Below are 21,436 nucleotides of genomic sequence, written 5' to 3'. Positions count from 1 at the left end.
AGTCCCTGGAAGCTCCACCACCACATCAGGTCTGTCAGAATCCACAATGTCTTCTGAGGGTTCCTACACCACATCTGGTCAGTCTGAATCCTCAGTGTCTTCTGCAGGTTCCCACACCACAGTACCTGGGAGCTCTCCCACTACTGGTCTGTCTGAATCCACAGTGTCTTCTGATGGTTCCCATACCACAATTCCCTTATCCTCCCCAACCACTTCTGGTCTGTCTGAATTCACCATGTCTTCTGAGGGTTCCCTCACCACACGTCCTGGGAGTTTTGCCACTACTTCTGGGTGGTCTGCATCTAGTGTTTCTTCTGAGAGTTCCCACACAGGAGTTGCTGAGAGCTCTACAGCCCCATCTAGCACTGGAGAGACATTTTCCAGCTCGTCTGGTTCAGTACAGTCTACCACTTTTGTCACTCAGAAATCCACAGATCACAACACCATATCTGATTTTTCTCAAGTCACGGACTTACCTACATCGACAATTTCTCAAGAGGATGGAAGTCCTGTGTCCACTTCAAGTCCAGCTGAATCCATTACCTCCTCCACTGGTGATGAAGAAAGGACCACGTATCCTACTCCTGAAGCCACTGTGTCCACAATAGTCTCAGCACCATCAACAGATACAGTCTCCTCTTACACCTCAACATTTTATATACCTTCAAACTCTGAGGGACTTTCTACCACTACCTCCAGGACTGGACTCAGTACAACAACAATTACTGAAATGTCCTCTGTCCTTTCAACCATTTCCAAATCTTCTATGTCAACTTCCTATCCCAGCCACAGTAGTAGCCTAGCTTCCTCTTCTATTCCCACCCTGCTGTCTACCACCCCCTCTGTCTCCACACAGACAATCACAGGCCTCACAGAGGAACTCACTCTTGCTACTTCCACCCCTGATTCATCAAAACCTACAGGCACCTTGAACAGCACTGTTACCGTAGGGAATGAAATTTCTGCTTCGACATCAAGGCCTGGAGAATCCTTAACCACTTCCGTTGGTGATGGACACATGACCACATCTTCTCTGGGATCCACTCTCTACACCAGCTCCTCAGACGGGTCCATGCCATCATTCTCTACCCATTCTTTGCACAGTACAAACAGTGCAAGTCCTTCCCCGTCAAGCCCCAGTGAGATCTCCACCCACAATGTGGTCTCACAACATACCACCACAACTGCCAAAGAGTCGACTTCTGGCTTTTCTTCTCCTGTGTCCTCCACTTCACCTGGCTCCACTGGTACTCCAGTCCCTGGATTCAGTACCACTTCAACCCTGCATCCCCCATTCACTAGGACACAGACAACTGTGAGGACAACCCACTCTTCAACTATGACACCATGTAAGTCTACTTGTATGTCACTCTAAGGGCTCTTCCTGCTCATCGCCCTTATCAGCTAATCAGTTTTGTCCTCCTTGTGATCTTGTTCCACACTTCCAGTACCATCTTGTTGCCAGTATACATCATCCAAGTGGATGGTGTGCCTGTCTTTTGAGTTGTAGGACTCTTGATTTCTTTGAGTGTCCTCTTTCATCTCTTGCTTCCTTCCATTCTGTTGTTCCTTCTCCTTTCCCCACTATCTCCTGGGGATTGAAATGGTGGCAGAGGGCTCTCAGTTACAGCATGATTATCTAGTCCCATTTCCATCTTTCAGTGCAATGTCTGAATGATGGGACTTGGAACGAGAGTTGATGTTTTGTGTCTTGGGCTTCCATGGTAACCTCTGGAATGTTCTACCTCTTTGCAGGGCAGTGCTACAATGGGGGCATTTGGAACGGAAAAGAATGTATCTGTGCCCAAGGCTACCTTGGTTACCAGTGTAAATCCCTCAAGGAATACTTCTCCATAGGTAAAGACCTTTTTTGAGACTTGTAGATCATTTCCACATCCCTTAACCATTCAAAATAGGAGGGCAACACTGGAAGATTCATTTGCTACCATTGCCTAATTGTGCAGGTAGAGAAGAAAATGTGACTTTCACCCAGGCCAAAATGCAGGTAGAGCATGGATTTCCTGCATCCCACTTCTGAGCCCTTTTCACTAGTTAACTTGCCTCTCTCATCTGAATGATCATCTGGTGCCCTCCAGTCAGGTCTCACTGAATCAAGATTCTGACTAGTAGCTCCTCCTGGTATTCAGAGATAAGGGGCAAATGTTTCAGCTACTCCTACCTGCCTTTTGAGTTTCTGTCTGCCTCCCTACACACTTTCTCCTCTCCCATAAAGCCAACAAATGAAGAATTAGCTATTCCTGGAAGGCATTACTGTGAGGTTGCTGTCTCATGCATAATATGCCCTGTTTCCATAGAGACTCCCCAGAAAATCAACGCCACTGTAGACCTGAAAGTGAAAGTGACTAACAGGAATTTCACAGATGACCTAAAGGACAACTCCTCTGCTGCATACAAGAACTTCGTTCAAGTATTCAAGAGTCGGGTAAGAGGAGAGGAAGCCTAGATTCCCTGATGTGAATCCTGGAAGAGGGGACATCCCTATGCACCCCCTTCCTTCTTTCCTATGGGCAGATGGCATCACCGACTCAATGGACATGGGTTTGGGTGGACTCTAGGAGTTGGTGATGGACAGGGAGGCCTGGTGTGCTGCAGTTCATGGGGTCGCAAAAAGTCGGACGCGACTGAGTTGACTGAACTGAATACAGGGACTCCTTGGGGAAAGGAGGTTCTGAGGGACTTCCCCCAGCACAGAGAACAGGGACTGCTGCACATTTCAGGCTTCTAAGAACTCAGCTGTCTTGTTTCTTTCAGATGGATGAAGTTTACAGGGGCAACAACTTTCCCCAATACAGAGGCGTGAATGTCAAAAGACTGCTGTGAGTATGGGGGTGGGAAGGTTTATAGACTGTGGGAAGCTCTTCTCTCTTGTCTGCTCTCCTGCCTCCTCCTATCATAAATGGTTAGAGTATCAGTACCTGGCTGGGTCAAAAAAAGCAACACCTGAGGGCTCTGAGACCATGCATTCATTCATTCAGCATTCATCCATTTATCAAGTTAATATTGGAAGTCTACCCTGTGCTAGGTGCTGGGAACATTGGGTTCTGCTCTTCATGGTGCTTAGAAGGGCAGAGCACAGGTAGCTAGCTAGAGTTATGGTAGCTAGAGTTGTGGTAGTTATGATAACTCAGTTACTGAGGTTAGACTTACAAGAGACACACGAGGTACAGAGGGAGAGGTCTTGAATGCAGGGTCAGTGAGACTGAGGGAAATCTTCCTGGAGGAAGATACAGCTAAGCTGAGGCTTGAAGGATGAGGAATGGGCCGACTAGAGGCAAGGGAGTGGGAGAGTGTTACAAGAGGAAATCCATGATGTGCCTACAGGTAAGAGAAAGGAGCTCAGATTCTAAGAACACAAAGCACATTTGGCTTCTTAAAGACAAAGGGGCTGTGGTGGGAGAGGAGGTTGGAAAAGTGACACATGCTCATTTACATGTGAAGCATCATCTGCCCATGTGGCAGAGTAAATGCTTTGCACTGCAGACCATGAGATCTGTTTGCAGGGTTGAGAATGGATGGACAGAGGAGGGAGACAATAGTAGCCTAGGCCTGAGAGGTGTTAATGAAGAAGGAAAGTAGTCCAGTGTTAAAGGTCTTTAAGAGGCAGGACCAGCAGATCACTGGATTTTGATGGGTGTTTGAAGAAAAGGAGGAATGACACCAGATTTCTGGGCTTCTGGGAGTGTGGGTTGCCCTTGGCTGAGATGAGGAGCATAAGAAGGAGCAGGACAATAGAAGAAGATGATGAGTTTGACGTGGGCCTTGTTAAGCCTCAAGTGTCTGGGGCCCAGCCATGTCAAGTGATGGAGCAGCTGGTGGTCAAATGTATGATAGTAAGGGTCTATAGCAGAGACATCAGCATTGATGTCCCCAGACAGGCATCACTGGAAGCTCGGGGAGTAGACCAGATGGCTGGGGCAATTGTCACAGCATGGAAGTGAAGCTGTCCTTGGACAGAAGCATGGGAAGCATCCATATTTAACGGATGGGCAGGAGAAGCAGAGCTCCTAGAGGAGGATGGGAAGAAGCAGACAGAAGGGTGAGGAGGGAGCCTGGGGCATGTCAGTTACCAACATATCAAGAACCCGTGGTGTTCCATAACCCAGCATTCTCCACCCACACCCAGCCTCAGAGCCATGGTCTCTGTCTCCATTCTGACCCAGGATTTTATTGGGTTAGGTCCTCCTGGGTCCTGCTTCCGACTTCTTTGCCACAAGGACTGTGGGCAGTGATGGACCTTGTCTCGGGAGCTCTCTGCTCAGAGCATTGCCGACCATCTAACAAGAAGCTTCTGGGTTGGAATCCAACATTTCTAAAGTGCCCTCATGTTTCTTCATATCTAAAAGTTTACTTATTTGGTTTTCAAAATGCAATCCATTAGCTTCTGTCTTAAATGTTTACATTTAAAATATGTTCATTGTGGTGAAATACCCATAACATAAAATCTGTCATTAGCCACTGAATTCACCATGTTAAGTATATGGTTTAGCAGCATTAAGTAAATTCACATTGTTGTACAACCACCACTGTCCATCTCTAGAACTTTTTAATTTTTTTTTTGGCTGCACTGGGTCTTCATTGCTGTGGGGGACTCTCTCTAGTTGAGGCAAGCAGGGTCTGCTGTCTCATCGTGACACATGTGCTTCTCATCACATGACTTCTCCTGTTGCTGAGCATGAACTCTAGCACAAGCGAACTTAAGTAGTCTCAGGCTTAATTGCCCCACAGCATGTGGAATCTTCCCAGGCCAGGGATTGAACCTGTGTCCCTGGCACAGGCAGGTGGACTCTTAACCATTGGACCACCAGGGAAGTCCTCCAGAACTTTTTCATCTTCCCAAACTGAAACTCTGTATCCATTAAACAGTAACTCCCAATTCCACCTCATCCCACCTTTGACAATCGCCATGCTGCCTTCTGCCTCTATTCTGAATTTGATTACTTCAGGGATATCATATTACTACTCATAAATACTCACCCAGTATTCATCCTTTTTGGACTGGCCTATTTCACTTAGCATAATGTCCTCAAGGTTCATGCATGTTGCAGCATGTCTCAGAATTTCCTTTCTTTTAGAGACTGAATAATATTCCATTGTATGTAATATACCATTGCATTTTGTTAATTCAGTCATCTGCTGATGGGCGCTTAGATTGATTGGTTCCACTGTTTAGTTATGAATAAGATGGCCATGGACATGGGTGTACAAATATTTCCTCCTGCCCCTGCTCTCAATTCTTTGAGGTGGATACCCAGAGGTGGAATTGCTGGATCACATGATCATTCTATATGTCATTTTTTGAGGAACCATCATACTGTTTTCCACAGTAGCTATACCAGTTTGCTTTCCCACTGATGCACAAGGGTTCCATTCCTCCACATCTTTGCCCAACAGCCTCCATTTTCAGAAATGAATTTCACCCATTGGCATATATTGTAATCCCAGGCTTATATTGTAGCCTCCCTCTAGGTTGTTAACTGCTGGAGGGAAGAGTCTATATTCTGTCCCACCCCTGGGTCACATGACTATTTGTTTCTCATCACCCTTCTTGCTTCTTGGGCCCCACTTGCTGGGAGGGCGGGCAACAAGGGTTGACTGATGACTCTCGGTTCCAGTCGGGGCAGCATCATGGTGGAACACGAAGTCATCATGGAGGCCAACTATACTTCGGGGTACCTGGAGCTGTTTGAAAACCTCACTAAGATTGTAAGGGCCAAGATTATGAATGAGACCGGACAGCTACACGGGAATTCTAAAGACTGCAAAAGTAAGCCCCCCGAAAACCCCTTGATGTTGGTGGTGAAAGGATGGGTGGGGCCCCTTAGGGAGGTCTCAGGCCCACGCCCACGTCCTGCATCTCTCATCTCTTCTGGAACTCCAGAGACCTCCCTCGAGGAATCCAGATGTCAAGCCTGGGTACCTTCCCCATATTCTGCGCTGCTCCCAGCAGCCCCTCTCAGTCCTGGGCTGAGGTGGTCAGCAGCCCCAGTGACCCCCTCAGAGCCAGCCCACAGCCTCAGCTGCATCTACTAGTCTTGGTCACAGCAAGGAGGAAAGGGGAGGCTGACTGCTTCCAGCGGGCGGGGGGAGGCACATCTGTTTTTCTCTTTCTCACCACTCTGGGCAGGCCTCTCACTCCTGTGCTACGATGAGACGGCCACCTCTGTGGACCCCGTGAAGGTCGACTTTGACCCGCAAGGTGAGCAGCTCCATGGAGAGTGGACGGTAAACCTGCAGGATAGGGGGGCCTAGGGACGGGTTCATCTGGCTGACACTTCCTGCTGGCCCCCCACCTGCCCCCAGAGCAATGCACTAAGAAAGCTGCGAAGGAATTCGCCCAGTTCTACTACGTGGATGAGCTGGATGGTAAGCTGGCCTGTGTGACCAAGTGCACCCCAGGGACGAAGTCGGAAATGGACTGTCACCACGGCAGGTGCCAGCTGCAGCAAAGCGGCCCCCGTTGTCTGTAAGTGCTTGTTCCCTCTAGGCCAGCATCTGCCCTCTCTGGTAGTAGGGTCCCACTCTCCCCGAAGGTCATCCAAGAGTGCAGGGTGAGGGTGGACAGAGCTCACAAGGCACCTCCAGCCCAGCCTCTACATCCCTCTTTCCTCTTCCCAGGTCTCCCACCTCCCACTCCCATATACCATGGGAGCGGGAGGTACAGATTACATACACAGGCCTCATAGAACCAAGCAGTCCCCTTTCTGAAAAAGTTCCAGTTATCAATTGCAAATCTGTATCTATGGACCTCTCTCTTCATCTATCATTCATGTCCCTAACAACATCCCAGCCACCATGCCACCATGCCATTATCACCTCCTTGCTGGCGTGCTACGTCTTAAACTAAAGTACAAAATATAAAACATGGTGACAGGCCATCCAAGTGCCAGCTGCTTAACGATTACTGTGCTTAGCGATTACATGCTTAGCAATTACGTGGGTGAACATTACGTGCGTGGGATGAGGTGCCCGGCCCTCTCAGATTCTGCTCTGTGGATCTGCGGTCCCTGCACCCACTCACCACCCGTTAGACTTGGGGAGTCAGGGAGGGTGCCCAGCAGCTGCCCTTAGTGGGTGAGATGGTTTCCTGTGCTTTGACATTGATCTTTTTTTTCAGGGGCAGGGGGCAGGGGGTGCAGAAATTGGGTGGGTGAGGGAAGCTGGTGGACTGGCCTGAGCTTGTGTGTGTCCCCAGATGCCTGAACTCAGACACACATTGGTACTCGGGGGAGACCTGTGAATCCAGCACCAGCAAGAGCATGGTATATGGGATTGTGGGGGCCGTGGTGGCACTCCTGGTGGTCTTGGTGGTGGTTCTGATCGTCTTACTCAGCCGATCCCAGAGAAAATGGCACAGGTAAGCTTCTAAGGCTGGGCCTGGGGGAGAGGTGACCATAGTCAGAATATCCTGAGGCCCTGCTGAGGCCCAACAGGGGTGGGTGAGGCCCTGCCCCACACCCTCGAGTCCCTCCTAGTTCCTGCTGGTCCCTCCCAGCTCTGTGTCTAGCAGAGGGCAGCCTGCGATCTGATAAGACATATCCGCTTGGCAGAGAAATGGAAACAGAGACTTATGTACTGAAACTGGATTGTGTAATGAAATTACCTGGTGCTTATCACCTTGGCTGCCACAGAGCAACACTGTCACACTAGGACGCTGGGAATGATCGCTCTCTTCCCAGCTGTAAGAGACTGAGTAACGTTCTGTACAGAGCCCGGCCAGCAGGCAAAGGAAACTGCCCTGACTCTAGTCCGATGCCCCCAGCTCACAGATAAGGTCACTGAGGGGTGGGGGTGGGGGGCAGGCGATGGGGACATCTCCAGGATGTCTATTCGGTTTCTACCCCTGCCACTGGGGGCAGGCCCCTCCCTCCCTGACTCAGGGCTTGGCCAGAGCAGATTCTTCTGGAGGCCGAGGTCAGAGGTCTCTGAGCCCTTCCCCCACCTCTCCGTCATCAGCTGCTCATGTCATTTCTGTCAGGAGGCAAGAGTACGACGTGTCTCAAGAGTGGCAAGATGCAGGCTACCCTGGCAGTTTTGAGAACACAAGCATCTGGGAAGGTAGATCTTATCAGGGGCCAAGGCGGGGCAGGCTGGTGGGGGTGGGGGCGGCGTGGAGAAGTACCAGTCAGACTCCCAGTGGCTGTGGGTGACACGCACACACGTCCTGCCAGCCAGTCCTGCGTCTGCCGTAATAGCCAGACAGTCTGCAGCCTCCTGACCCCGAGTCCCAATGGGCAGCCCTGCTGACCCTCCAGCCTTTACTTGGCTTCTCCCCATCAAGTTCCCTGCACTCCAGTCTGTGGCCCACCGCTTTGCAGACTGTGCTGCTTCTGGTCGTCTGAATCTCTGCACATCCCCATCCCACTGTTTCCAAGATCCAGTTCACACGCGGTCCTTCCACGGAGCTTCCCGTGGGTTCAGCCCACTCTGGCTGCCAGAGCTGCTCATAACGACTGAGAGCCTGATCCTTCCCCAGAGCCCAGCCCCAGCGTGTCTCACACACAGTGGGATGACGGGCCATGGCCAAGTGAGGCCGTGTCCCAGGATGGGAAGGGAGAGGGGTTTTCCAGGCAAGGGTCTCTGCTGAAGAAAGGGCGTGGAGGTGGAGAAGAAGTGGCCTGTAGGGAACCAAGGGCGGGTTAGTGGGGCGGGAGAGTGACAGAGCTAGGTCAGGACTGGTCAGTGGCCCATGGTGGGGGGACCCATTGGAGGAGCTTGAAGGGAGGGGGACCAGACGTGCATTTTGGGTGGCTCATTCAGGAGGATTTGAGGGGGACAAACGAAAGTGGGGAGTTCAGGGAGCGAACAGCACACTAATGCAGGCCAGGGATGATGAGGCTGAGTGGGGGGACGGTGGGGACCAGGAGGTGTGGACAGCAGTCACCATAGTTCAGATGCCAGTGAGCTAGCTGGGCAGGGCCTGTCGTTTGCAGGCTCTGGGAGGGGATGACGGAGACGGGGGGCAGTGGGCAGTTAAGTGCGGAGGGAAGATACCCCAGATCAGGCCAGTCTGAAGTCTGCAGAGAGGCCTGTGGCCTACGGGCAGTGCTGGGGAGTCAGCTTAGCTCAGCCCACATTGTTGGGGAGAGCAGGCGAGGAGGGCAGACGGTGGGGGAGGATCTTGAGGGAGGGAGCAAAGGAATGATCAGGAAGATGCCAGGTGGACCTGAAACCCGGTTCTGAAGGTTGAGGAGCGAGTTTCTTTGCATGATGGAGACAGGGGGTGCTGGACTCATGCCAACTCACACAAGAAGATTCCAGGCACAGTTGCTTCTGTCTGTTGTCGCTACCGTTGCTATGAGGAAGTGTGCCCGTTGACCCCAGGCAGTCTCGCCCTCCTACCCACCCTAAACCAAGTGACTCCTTGGGGACCCACTCACCAGGCCTCGACTTTTGCCCGTGGCGCATGTCGGAAGGCAGCTCCCATCCCCTCCTGTCCCTGAGTCATCCCGGGCCACCTCCCCAGCCCCTCTTCCGCATCCCTGATAAGCTGGGCTGGGGGGAGGATGGATGGGCAGTGGGAAAGGAGTTTAGCGCAGCTGTGGGGCCAACTCCCCAAGCCCATCCTTTTTACTGCAAACAATCCATCCTGTGTGTCTCTTCTGCTTCCCCCAGGCTCACTCTCACCCCAGTACCTCTCTTTACAGGTCAGGATCTGAAGGGGGACACGTTTGGCCTTGAAAACATCTACAGAAACTTCCAGCCCTCCTTGAGGAGCGTGGACCCCACTACAGAGGTGACTCAGGAACCCCCAACTCCTCGCACCCTTCCCCCACAGCTAGGGGCTTCTCTCCTCTGTCCACTGCCTGGGGCTGCCTGGGGAGGGTGGGCCTCCCTCCGGCCCAGAGGCAGCTCACTACCCCTGGACACGGCCATCACTGGGGCCCCCATTGGTCTCACCTCCTCTCTCCCACCCTCCCCAGCTCCACATTCAGAGGCCCACAGTGGTGACAACTGCTCAGTGATGGGGACAGGGACTGCCACCCCTCACTCAGATCTGGGTGATGAGGCTGCGGCCAACAGAGCCCTCCACGGCCCCAGGCTGCCAAGAGGAACCTGAAGTCCGAAGTTGTCAGGCCCGAGGATGACCCTCTCAGAGCGAGCGGGCTTGCCCTGTCCTCACTGCTGGGAACCAACGCCCTCTGCTCCCTTGCCCTCCAGCCAGGAGCCCAGAGGCATCTTGTTTACTCTACTTAGGTTTACTCTACTTGTGTTTACTCCACTTGTGTTTACTCCAATTGTTTACTCCACTTGTGACACCTATGCAGGAATTTCCTGCCAATAAAGGACAAGTCTTATAGAGCTGAGCATGGCCAGAGCAGTCTCTTCCCCTCCCCTGCAGGGAGGCCTGCGAGTCTGGGAAGGTCCTTCTTGGAAGAGCACTGCAGGGTTGGACACCACATCTGGGCCCCTTCCTGTGCCCACGTGTGGAGCCCGGGGCCCCTCGTCTGCTCCAAGCCCGGGCTGGATCAGGCCCACCTCTGCCAGAGGGTTCTGCGGCAGCTGAGCTTGGGGTCACATCCGGGAGTGGACCTCGGGCCAAGGGAAGGAGGAGCGGGAGTCCCCAGAAGGCAGAAGAGTGAGCATGTTGCCCTGCTGACCTTGAGAGGGGCCAAGGTCACTTCAGATGACCCCAGGGGCTGTGCTTACCTTCGAACCCCTCAGACCTGAAAACTCTCAGCCCTCCTGGGGCTGGGCACTGGCCTGCACCCATGACCTGTTGGGGTACCCTGAGCAGTAGTAAAACCAGCTTGAGAAGAGGGGAGGAGGTCTCCACTCCCAGGGTTGGAGTCAAAAGCACCCTCTCCTTGCAAGCTCAGGCCCACCCTCTCCTCCACCTTTCCGCTTCCCTCCAGGGCCCCCTAGTTCTTCCAGGCCACTTCAGGCCCTGTGCCCGACAGATCAGATGGCCTGTGTGCCTATGTGCTGTGTCACCAGGGAGGACCTCCCCTTCCCTCTGCCCTTTGGCCTGAAACAGGGCTTCTCGCACTCCCAGTCATCAGTGAAGCCTCCCAGACTGCCTTTGGTGGGCCCCAGCTCTCCAGTGTCTCCAGGATCAAAGGGCTTGGGGCCCATTTATTTCTGGGGTTCCTTGACCAATGTTTGTTTCACTAATTCCCTGAAGGGTGAAGGGCAGGTGCACTGCCCTCCAGGCTCTGAAATCGAGACTGGTGATGACGCTCTGTCTGCTGCCTCTTTTCCTTCGGCTCCTGCCCCTCTCCATGGTGACTGATCCCCACCCCCGCATTGCTCTCACAGCCTCAGCCCTGCGGGGTCCTGGACCTGCCCATGCCCAGGGAAGGCTGCATCCTGGGGGCCCAGGTGGGGGTACTCTCAACCTCCTACCCTTTGCCTACTCCTCTCTTCTCCCCAGCGAGGTCTGGAGGAAAAGCCAGGGCTTTAGAGTTAGTCTGAGTTGGCCTCTTGCAGCCTCAGTTTCCATTCCAAAAAGGGAGAATAAGAAAGCTGACTTGTCAGGGCTGGAGAAGCAGACAGAAGCCCCCAGACAACACCCCAGGCACATGACAGATGCTCAGCCAGTGCTGGGATCTGTCCTTACGCCATGAGTGTGCCCCTCCTCTCCCCTCTCCCCTCCACCCCTGCCCCAGATGCCCAGGTTCTCTCTTCCGTTCTGTTGTTCAGTCTCTCAGTTGCGTCCGACTCTTGGCAACCCCATGGGCTGCAGCGCGCCAGGCTTCCCTGTCCTTCACCATCTCCCAAAGTTTGCTCAAACTCATGCCCTCAGGCCAGTGATGGTATCTAAACATCTCATCCTCTACTGCCCCTTCTTTTGCCTTCAATCTTACCCAGCATCAGGGTCTTTTTCAAAGAGTCGGCTCTTCAAATGCCTCACGCCTCTGCTCTCCAACCCTTGCCCTGACCATGTCTGCTTCACCCTATCCCTACCTTGTGCCCCAAGGATGTCACAGAGCTGTCAGACAACCCTGAACCAGGTGAAAAGCTACTGCTGTAGCCAAATGGACACAAGATAGGGTTTGGGAACAAACCCTAACCTTATCTAACCTAACCCTGACTCTAATCCTGCCTGGAAGAAGCTGTGTACCATGGGGCAACTCAGGTTGTCTCTGGCCTCAGTTTCTCCCCCTGAAGAACAAAGGTTGGGGCCTCTAGGACTCCTTCCAATTCAGCCTTTCTGGGCTCCATGGCCATGGAACTGGGCTCAACTCAGCAGAAGATGATAGTGGGTCCTAGTTGGACCCTCCAAGATCCCCTCTGCCCCTCATCTGCTCCCAGAGAAAGAGGGAAGGGGACAAAGGCCAAAATCAAACTGTAGGCTTCAGGACTCCCACCCTCCTTGGGTTGTCATCCTGGGATTGCCTGGGTGGGAGGGAAGGGAGCTTGGGGCAGACGTGGGGGCTCACGCTGGACCCTGTCAATATCATTCAAGCAGCCACGTCCTTGACTTTGTCCTGCCCTGAGCTCACGGCCCCAGAAGCAGGGGTTGGCGGTGGGGGGCTCCTATCCCCTTGCCCCAGACTGTGGACAGCTCTCCTTCAAGGTGGAAATGGAGTGGGAGGTAGGGGGAAAGTATCCCTGAGCGTAATCAGAGAGGCCATGGCCTCCTCAGTCCAAACCTGCCCGCAAGAGGCAAGGCCTTCTTTGGGAGCCAACCTGAGAGCTGAGGGGGCCAATGAAGAGGGTGGAGGTGGGAAGAGGGGGAGGGAGGCTGGGCAGGGTGGGACAGTGGCTTGGCTTGCTCTAAAGGGCAGATTCATCACTGATTTGAATTCTGCTGTCCCTTGGCACAGATTTTCCCAGGATAACATCACCAGAAGCTGATATCTTATCAGTAGGAAGAATGGCACCCTCCCTCCCAGTCCTGGCATTTTCAATGCCTTCCAGACAATGGTGGCATCTGGGGCCCCATGATACACCTTAGGGAAGGCCTTTCTGGGTCCCTCTCATCCCTCTGCCCCCTGCCTTTTTCCTTTCTTCCTGCTCCTCCATGCCTTCTTTCTGGCCCTCTCTTCCCTTCCCTCTCCCTTTCTTCTTCTTTTCTTCCCACCTTCCCCCATCACCCCTTAGGCTCTAACCACGTTCTGGACTCTGGGACTCATTGCATCTCTGGCTTCAGTCTCCCCGTCTGGGAAGTGGAGCCTTTCCGACTCTCTGCTCCTGGATTCTGTGGTCCTCTCTCTGGGCCTGCCATCCACTAGTCTGGAGACCCCTGGCCAGCTTTGAGTGGCATCTGATTCTCCCACATTTTTTCTCTGGGGATCCAGAGCCATATATACTTCCTCAGGCTAGGTGGCTGAGGCAAGGGCCTTAAGAAACACTCTAGAGGCCTCTGCCCGGCCTTGCCCTGTCCTGGCAGACACACCCGTTCCTGCTGCCCTCCCCTGCAGCACACCCCTGGTTATATTGGACGTGAAAGAAACACAATGTCCTTTCAGCCCAGGGCAGGTATGTCCAGGCTTGCCAAGTGCCTTCTCCTTGCCCACACCCGGCACGAATGGGACCCAGGACTGGTAGCTAAGCCCTTTGCCTACAGCAGGCCCCTCTGTCCTTCCCACCCACTCCCTTTCCTCTCCCTGCCCACCCCCATCCTACCCGGGTCCTTTCACTCGCCCATGGTCCCTGTTTCCACTGCTGTCCTACTCTCGTCCTCCTGCTGAGAGAGTCTGGGGAAGTTAGACTCAAGCCTCTATCACTCCCACACCCCTACCCAACCCGGAATAAGGCCCTCCTCCTCTGAGGAGCTCTCCTGGGGGTCTCCATTAACTTATCTCCTCTCAAACCCACCCTGGCAGCAACAGGTGATCAGAAAGTGTGTTCACTTCCCGTGACTGCCTTAACAAATTATCACAACCTGGGTGGCCTAGAACAACAGGGATTTATTGTCTCAGTCACAGAGGCCAGAAGTCCAAAACCAAGCTGTCAGCAGGGCTGTGCTCTCTCTGAGGCGGGCGGGGAAGGGTTTGTTCCAGGTCTCTCCCCTGGCTTCTGGCCGCTGGGTGTCGATGTTGGCTTGTGGCCACATCATCCTGTTGTCTCCCTTTACCTTCACGTGACCTTCTGTGTCTGCGTTCAAACTTCCCCTTTTTACAAGGGCACCAGTCATTTTGGATTAGGGTCCCACCCTACTCCAGTGTGACCTCATCTGAGCTAATTATATCTGCAATGACCCTATTTCCCAATGTCAGCATCTGTGGTACTAGGGGTTAGGACTTCACTGTCTGAATTTGGGGAGGGGGGATACCATGCAACCCGTAACAGAGGCCCCGAGGAGTTTGCAGCACAGAAGTCACTTGACGAATGTGTTTTGAAACAATCACTAGCCGTGATGTAGAGGACTGTTCGGGATGGAGGCCCAAACAGGAAGCAAGGAGGTGGGTGGGTGGGGGTGATGCCAAAAACTCAACCTCTTTGCCCTGGGGCCAAATTGAAACTCAGAGACAGACTTTTGGGTAAATTAAAAAACAACAGTTTTATTGCTTTGCCAGGCAAATGGGAAAAGGCACGCTTCTGCCCTTGGAAACCATGTCCCAACCTGGGAGGGATTTGTTGAGAAGCTTTATAGAAATGAAAGTGCTAGTTGCTCAGTCATGTCCAACTCTTTGTGACCCCATGGACTGTAGCCTGCCAGGCTCCTCTGTCCATGGGATTCTCCAGGCAAGAATACTGGAGTGGGTTGCCATTCCCTTCTCCAGGGGATCTTCCCAATCCAAGGATTGAATCTGGGTCCCCTGAGCCTGAGCCTGGTGGGCTACAGTCCATGAGGTCGCAAAGAGTCAGACAAGATTTAGCAACTAATACTTAATAGCAATGATTCAAGGGTGGGGTTGCTGATAAAGTTTAGGGTGTGTGAGGGCCTGCACTCCTTTAATGTGGTCTTTATTTGTTTATTGACTTATTGTTCTTAGTTTCATCACTTGGAATCTACGTTGTGGTTTGTGGGCTCTCTAGTTGAGGAGTGCAGGTTCAGTAGTTGTGGCAAGCTGGCTTAGGTGCCCACCCACCACCCTCCCAGCATGTGGGATCTTAAGTCAAACTACACAGCAGTCCTCTCTTTAATCCATTTCCTGGCTCTACCAGTTTCCTAGGGCTGTAGCAATGAAGTATCACAAACAGATGACTTAAAACAACAGAAATTTATTGGCTCACAGTTACAGAGGCCAGAAGTCCAAAGCCAAGGTATCAGCAGGGCCGTGCTCCCTCCAAAGGCAGCAGAGAAGGATCTGTTCCAGGTCTCTGCCTCTGGCTTCTGGTGATTTGTCAGCAATCATAGGGCTTCCCTTGTGGCTCAGACAGTAAGAATCTGCCTGCAATTCCAGGATCGGGAAGATATCCTGGAGGAAGAAATGGCAACTCACTCCAGTATTCTTGCCTGGAGAATCCCATGGACAGAGAAGCCTGAGCCTGGCAAGCTACAGTCCTTGGGGTTGCAAAGAGTGAGACACAACTGAGCAACTAACACTTTGACTTCTGGTGTTCCTTGGCTTGCAGCCCTATCACTTTGATCTCTGTCTCTATCTTCTTGTCCTTCTCCATGTGCATGAGCGTGTCCAAATTTTCCCTTTTGAGAAGGACACCGGTCATTTTGGGTTAGGGTGAGAAATGGATGAAGCACAAGCTGGAATCAAGATCGCTGGGAGAAATATTAATAACCTCAGATATGCAGATGACACCACTCTTATGGCAGAAATCAAAGAGGAACTAAAGAACTTCTTGATGAAAGTGAAAGAGGAGAGTGAAAAAGCTGGCTTAAAACTTGACATTCAAAAAGTGAAGATCTTGGCATCCAGTCCCATCACTTCATGGCAAATAGATGGGGAAACAATGGAAACAGTGACAGACTTTATTTTCTTGGGCTCCAAAATTACTGCAGATGGTGACTGCAGCCACAAAATTAAAAGACACTTGCTCCTTGGAAGAAAAGTTATGATCAGCCTAGATAGCATATACCTGTGGTGGATTCATGTTGATGTATGGCAAAACCAATACAATATTGTAAAGTAATTAACCTCCAATTAAAATAAATAAATTTATATTAAAAAAAATAAAAAGCAAAAACATTACTTTGCTAATGAAGGTTCATCTAGTCAAAGCTATGGTTTTTTCCAGTAGCCATGTATGTGAGTGAGAATTGGACCATAAAGAAAGCTGAGCACTGAAGAATTGATGCTTTTGAACTGTGGTATTGGAGAAGACTCTTGAGAGTCCCTTGGACTGCGAGGAGATCATTTGTCAATCCTAAAGGAAATCAGTCCTGAATATTCATTGGAAGGACTGATGCTGAAGCTGAAGCTCCAATACTTTGGCCACCTGATGCCAAGAGTTGACTTATTAGAAAAGACCCTGATGCTGGGAAAGATTGAAGGCAGGAGGAGAACGGTGACACAGAGGATAAGATGGTTGGATGGCATCACCAACTCGATGGACATGAGTTTGAGCATGCTCCGGGAGTTGGTGATGGACAGGGAAGCCTGGTGTGCTACAGTCCATGGGGTTGAAAAGAGTCCGACACAACTGAGTGACTGAACTGAACTGAGAAATGGAGTATTTCCTGCCATATCAGTACACAAGGATGCCACAGTCATCAGAGATAGCAGCTCTCAGTTGTGAGCTCCTGAGTCCTCAGGAAAGAGAGGAATACCTGCTATCCAGCAGCCATCAGGCTGCAGCCCTCCCCACCCCTACAGTAAACCCTGAGAAAGCAGGCATAGGATGTGAAAAACACAGGATACCGGCCCCAGTAGCTGAGATGTATATAAAAGGAATGACTTTAGTGAGCCCAGACTCTTGCATATTCCCATATGTGCTCTGTGGCTCAGTCATGTCTGACTCTTTGTGATCCCATGGACTGTAGCCCGCCAGACCCAGAGGGATTCTCCAGGTGAGATTATCCATGGGATTCTCCAGGTGAGAATACTGGAGTGGGTTGCCGTTTCCTTCTCCAGAGGAGCTTCCTGACCCAGGGATCCAACCTGTGTCTCCTGCGTCTCCACCATTGACAGATGGATTCTTTGCCACTGAGCTACCTGAGAAGCCCTTCCCATATATAGTGAAATTCATTCAGTTGTGTCTATAGTCCATGGAATTCTGCAGGCCAGAATACTGGAGTGAGTAGCCCTTCCCTTCTCTAAGGGATCTTCCCAATCCAGGAATTGAGCTGGGGTCTTCTGCATTGTAGGGGGATTCTTTACCAACTGAGCTATCAGGGAAGCCATTCCCATACATAGAAAAGTGATAAATTCATTAACTTGGGATATCTGGTTTTCTTTAATTATCAATAATCTTTTGATGTTCAGACTAGCTGCCCTTTGTCACAAAACTTCTGTACAACCTGGCTCCTCCTCTCATCTCCTCAGAGCAGTTCTCTCAGGGTTGCTGGAGATGCTGCCTCCCAGACTTGAAGTCCTAAAAAATTCCCACCGAATAAAACATAACTCTCAACTTTTAGGTTGTGAATATTTTTTTTAAGACGATGGGGTTTATCCTAAGGATCTCATTTTAACTTCATTACTTCTGTAAGACCTGTCTCCAAAGAAGGTCACATCCTGAGGTACTGAGGGCTAGAATTTCAATACATCCTTTTTTGAGGGATGAAGGGACATTTCAATATATAACGGTTGCCAAGAATCAAAAAGCTAGCTAGCACATTGGGTGTGGGAAACAGGCACGGCCACAGAGGGGTGGAGGGAGTGCAACTGGTACCGTTCTACAGAAAGAAGTAACACAACATTACTTATGCTCTTTCACTGGGCGATTCCGATGTTTAGGAATTTACTCCACCGGTACATTCAAAAACCCATCCAAGGTTGTTTGTAAAAGGAAATTCAGATTGCCTTCAACAAAGGACAAGACCTGACTCTGCTGGTTTTCTATCACTACCCTGACAAAGTACCACACATTTAGTTCAAACAACACCCTTTGATTATCCAATAGTTTTGTGGATCAGAAGTCTGGGCACAGGGGTGGTTCTGCTGAGTTCTCAGCTTAGACACTCATCAGGCTGAAATTAAGGAATCAGCCAGGCCATGTTCGTTGCTGGGGGCTCCGTGGAGGAATCCACTTCCAAACAGATTTAGGTTATAGGCAGGAGCGAGTTTGCCAGGAGGTCCCCTCCACCTGCAGAGCCAGCATCGGCGTGCCCTCATGCTTCAGATGTCTCTGATTTCCTTTCTGCCGTTTCTTCTGCTTTTAAGGACTCGTGAGATAATACTGAGCCTACCCCGATAATCCAGGATAATCTCCCTATTTTAACTGATTAGCCAGCTGACTAGTAACAGGAATCCTGTTACTCTATTTTGGCCAGAAGCAGAAGGACAATCACTTTGTTGAAAGCCTTTGATTAGTGTTTATTTTACATTCTTGGGCTTCCCAAGTGGCTTAGTGGGTAAAGAACCTGCCTGCAATGCAGGAGACAAAAGAGACACAGGTTTGATCCCTGGGTCAGGAAGATCCCCTGGAGAAGGGCATGGCCACCCACTCCAGTATTCTTACCTGGAGAATCATGTATAGAGAGGAGCCTAGCGGGCTGGAGTCCATAGGGTTGCAAAGAGTTGGACATGACTGAAAAGACTGATGCAACTGAGCACATTCTTGGCTAGTCAAATTCTATGAAATGTTTTCAGTTGCATTTATAAAATTAATACATTACATTTCCTATTTAAAGATTTCCATCTTTTTTGATGAATAAACAAAAGCTTTCCAACTACCCAAGAAGCTCCATAAATCTAATACAATTAAATGTGTTTTTTAAAGCTTTCTCCACACTTAATTTTACAAAACCCAATAAATTAAATGCACCTATATGATGACCCCTGGAGAAGGAAATGGCAACCACTCCCATATACTTGCCTGGAAAACCTCATGGACAGAGGAGGCTGGCAGGCTACAGTCCATGGGGTCGCCAAGAGTCAGACACAACAGAGCACCTACACAGCACAGAACAGCATGATGAATCTCAAGTTCTCTTAAGTGTTCTAACCCTGTTTACAACCTCAGCAAGATTTAATATAAAATTACAAGTCTAAATCAATCACTCAGTTATATACTTTAAATCAAGGTGGACATTCCAATAGGCCAAATTCTCTTGAGTGTTACAAACATATTAAATCCAAAATGTAAGGAGATTATTTGATCCAAAAATATTAATACTAAAAGTCTGAACTTCTTTAGGATGACTGATGGCTCAGCAGGTAAAGAATATGCCTACAATGCAGGAGACACAGGAGACACAAGTTCAATCCCTGGGTCAGGAAGATCTCCTGGAGGAGGAAATGGCAACCCACTTCCGTATTCTTGCTTGAAAAATCCCATGGACAGAGGAGCCTGACCAGCTACAGTCCAAAGGGTCACAAAGAGTTGGACATGACTGAGGACAAGACAAGAGTCTTTCTATCAAATATCTGTTCCTGGGATTAAACAACACCCTTCCCTGCAGCAGTTAGGATATTTTAAAATCTGCTGTAACAAATATGCCCCAAATGTATAATGGCTCAACCACAATAGAAGACTTTATTTTCTTGCTTATATAACTGTGCTCCTGATTAGCAGGTAGCTTTCTTCCACGTGGCGATTCAGGGATCTAGGTTCCTTCTTCGAGGCTTTGCTAGTCTCTTGGGTCTCCTCACCCTGTGTCCCTACCTGGAAGAGCAATCAGTACCACCAGGGAAGTTGAATGGATCAGGTCTGGAAGTGCATTCATCATTTTGCTCACATTCCATTGGAAGGGACTTAGTCATGTGTATTTACTAACTTCCCTGAAATCCAGCTCCTGAATTGGGTGTGATCTCCCTTTCTTACAGCTGCATAATTAGACATTATCCCCACCTCCCTGAACACTTTCAAGACCTCATCCCCTACCCCTAGCTTCTTGCTTCGCTTCTATGTGTATTAAGTCCTGATGCCAAATTTCTCAGAGAAGGCAGTGGCACCCCACTCTAGTACTCTTGCCTGGAAAATCCATGGGCGGAGGAGCCTGGTAGGCTGCAGTCCATGGGGTCGTTAAGAGTTGGACACGACTGAGTGACTTCACTTTCACTTTTCACTTTCATGCATTGCAGAAGGAAATGGCAACCCACTCCAGTGTTCTTGCCTGGAGAATCCCAGGGACGGAGGAGGCTGGTGGACTGCTGTCTATGTGGTTGCACAGGGTCAGACATGACTGAAGCGACTTAGCAGCAGCAGTCAAATTTCTAGGCTGTGAGATAAGCAATGTGGTTGAGGTACCAAGGCCCTTCCAGACAAAAGTGGGTGAACTCATAGAAGTTGTGAGAGAATGAAGGACCCCCTAGAATAGGAAGGAGAATTATAGTTTCAAGAGACTAACTTGCCTTTCTCTCCTTCAGATCTCAGGGAGGACAGGGTGTCTGGGATGGAGGAGGGTGTGTATCCCAAGAGGACCCCCAGTGCCAGTAGCTATGGAAGAGCTATAAAGTGAGGTACTGAGCCTCTGGAGGTACTGAGAAGGGGGCACATTCATGCAAAGGGATTGGAACAATCCCCAGTAGGCTAGCAAAGGAACCAGATTTTATAGTCCAGGACTGCTTATATTCTGGGGCCTTACAAAGATTGTTCAAGGGTAGAAGGGAAACAACCTGGGTCTGTAGAAGGGGTTTCAGGCTCATCTCATTTCAAAACAGTTTAGAAGAAAAGGCAAGAGAGACCCAAATATGCCTGGAACAATTACTCTCACGGCAAAGGCCATGACTGCAGGGGCCGCAACTGGTGTTGGTCATCTCTCTGAAGGTGATGGTTTGACCTGTCTTTCTGTTCTCCACTTGTACTTACCAAGGGGGAAGAGGAGATAGACCACAGTGCTGGGAAACTCTCAAACAGAAACACCATGGAAGCTCCAATAGGTGCAGTGCTCACACTCATTCCAGGAAGCTTGTGCCACCTGCCAGCTCAGTTTCAGCACCAAGGACAGCGCCCCAATCTCTCTCACTTAGAGCCGAGATCCCTTAAAATACCGGCCTGAACCTGCCATTAAACAAAATGCTATTGTTAAGATTCACTGCATTCCATTGTTATGAAAAACATATGTTTTTAAGCACAGAGAATTTTCTTTTAATATATAGTATTATGAGTATTTTTAAGTTCTTATTTTTATCTGCAGGTTCTGATTTTTTGTTAGTCCATATCAAGAGATGAGAATACCAGACCACCTGACCTGTCTCTTGAGAAACCTATATGCAGGTCAGGAAGCAACAGTTAGAACTGGACATGGAACAACAGACTGGTTCCAAATAGGAAAAGGAGTAGCTGTATATTGTCACCTTGCTTATTTAACTTATATGCAGAGTACATCATGAGAAACACTGGGCTGGAAGCACAAGCTGGAATCAAGATTGCCAGGAGAAATATCAATAACCTCAGATATGCAGATGACACCACCCTTATGGCAGAAAGTGAAGAGGAACTAAAAAGTCTCTTGATGAAAGTGAAA

The 21,436-nt window shown here is 50.2% G+C and overlaps 1 protein-coding gene across 1 annotated transcript; it reads left to right on the top strand.

Annotated features, from left to right (window-relative positions):
* The first annotated feature begins 1,721 nt into the window (after positions 1-1,721).
* Positions 1,722-10,320, top strand: LOC101902689 (mucin-12). The gene is made up of 10 exons (XM_024985261.1): positions 1,722-1,857; positions 2,316-2,443; positions 2,773-2,837; positions 5,634-5,785; positions 6,146-6,217; positions 6,322-6,484; positions 7,214-7,375; positions 7,997-8,076; positions 9,666-9,754; positions 9,942-10,320. Exons 1-10 carry the CDS (start codon positions 1,722-1,724, stop codon positions 9,981-9,983), a joined length of 1,089 nt encoding a protein of 362 aa, XP_024841029.1. The 3' UTR covers positions 9,984-10,320.
* The last annotated feature ends 11,116 nt before the right edge of the window (positions 10,321-21,436 follow it).

The sequence above is a fragment of the Bos taurus genome, chromosome 25, assembly GCF_002263795.3.
Source record: "Bos taurus isolate L1 Dominette 01449 registration number 42190680 breed Hereford chromosome 25, ARS-UCD2.0, whole genome shotgun sequence".
NCBI classification, from domain to species: Eukaryota; Metazoa; Chordata; class Mammalia; order Artiodactyla; family Bovidae; genus Bos; species Bos taurus.
This window is presented reverse-complemented; position numbering and strand designations above follow the sequence as displayed.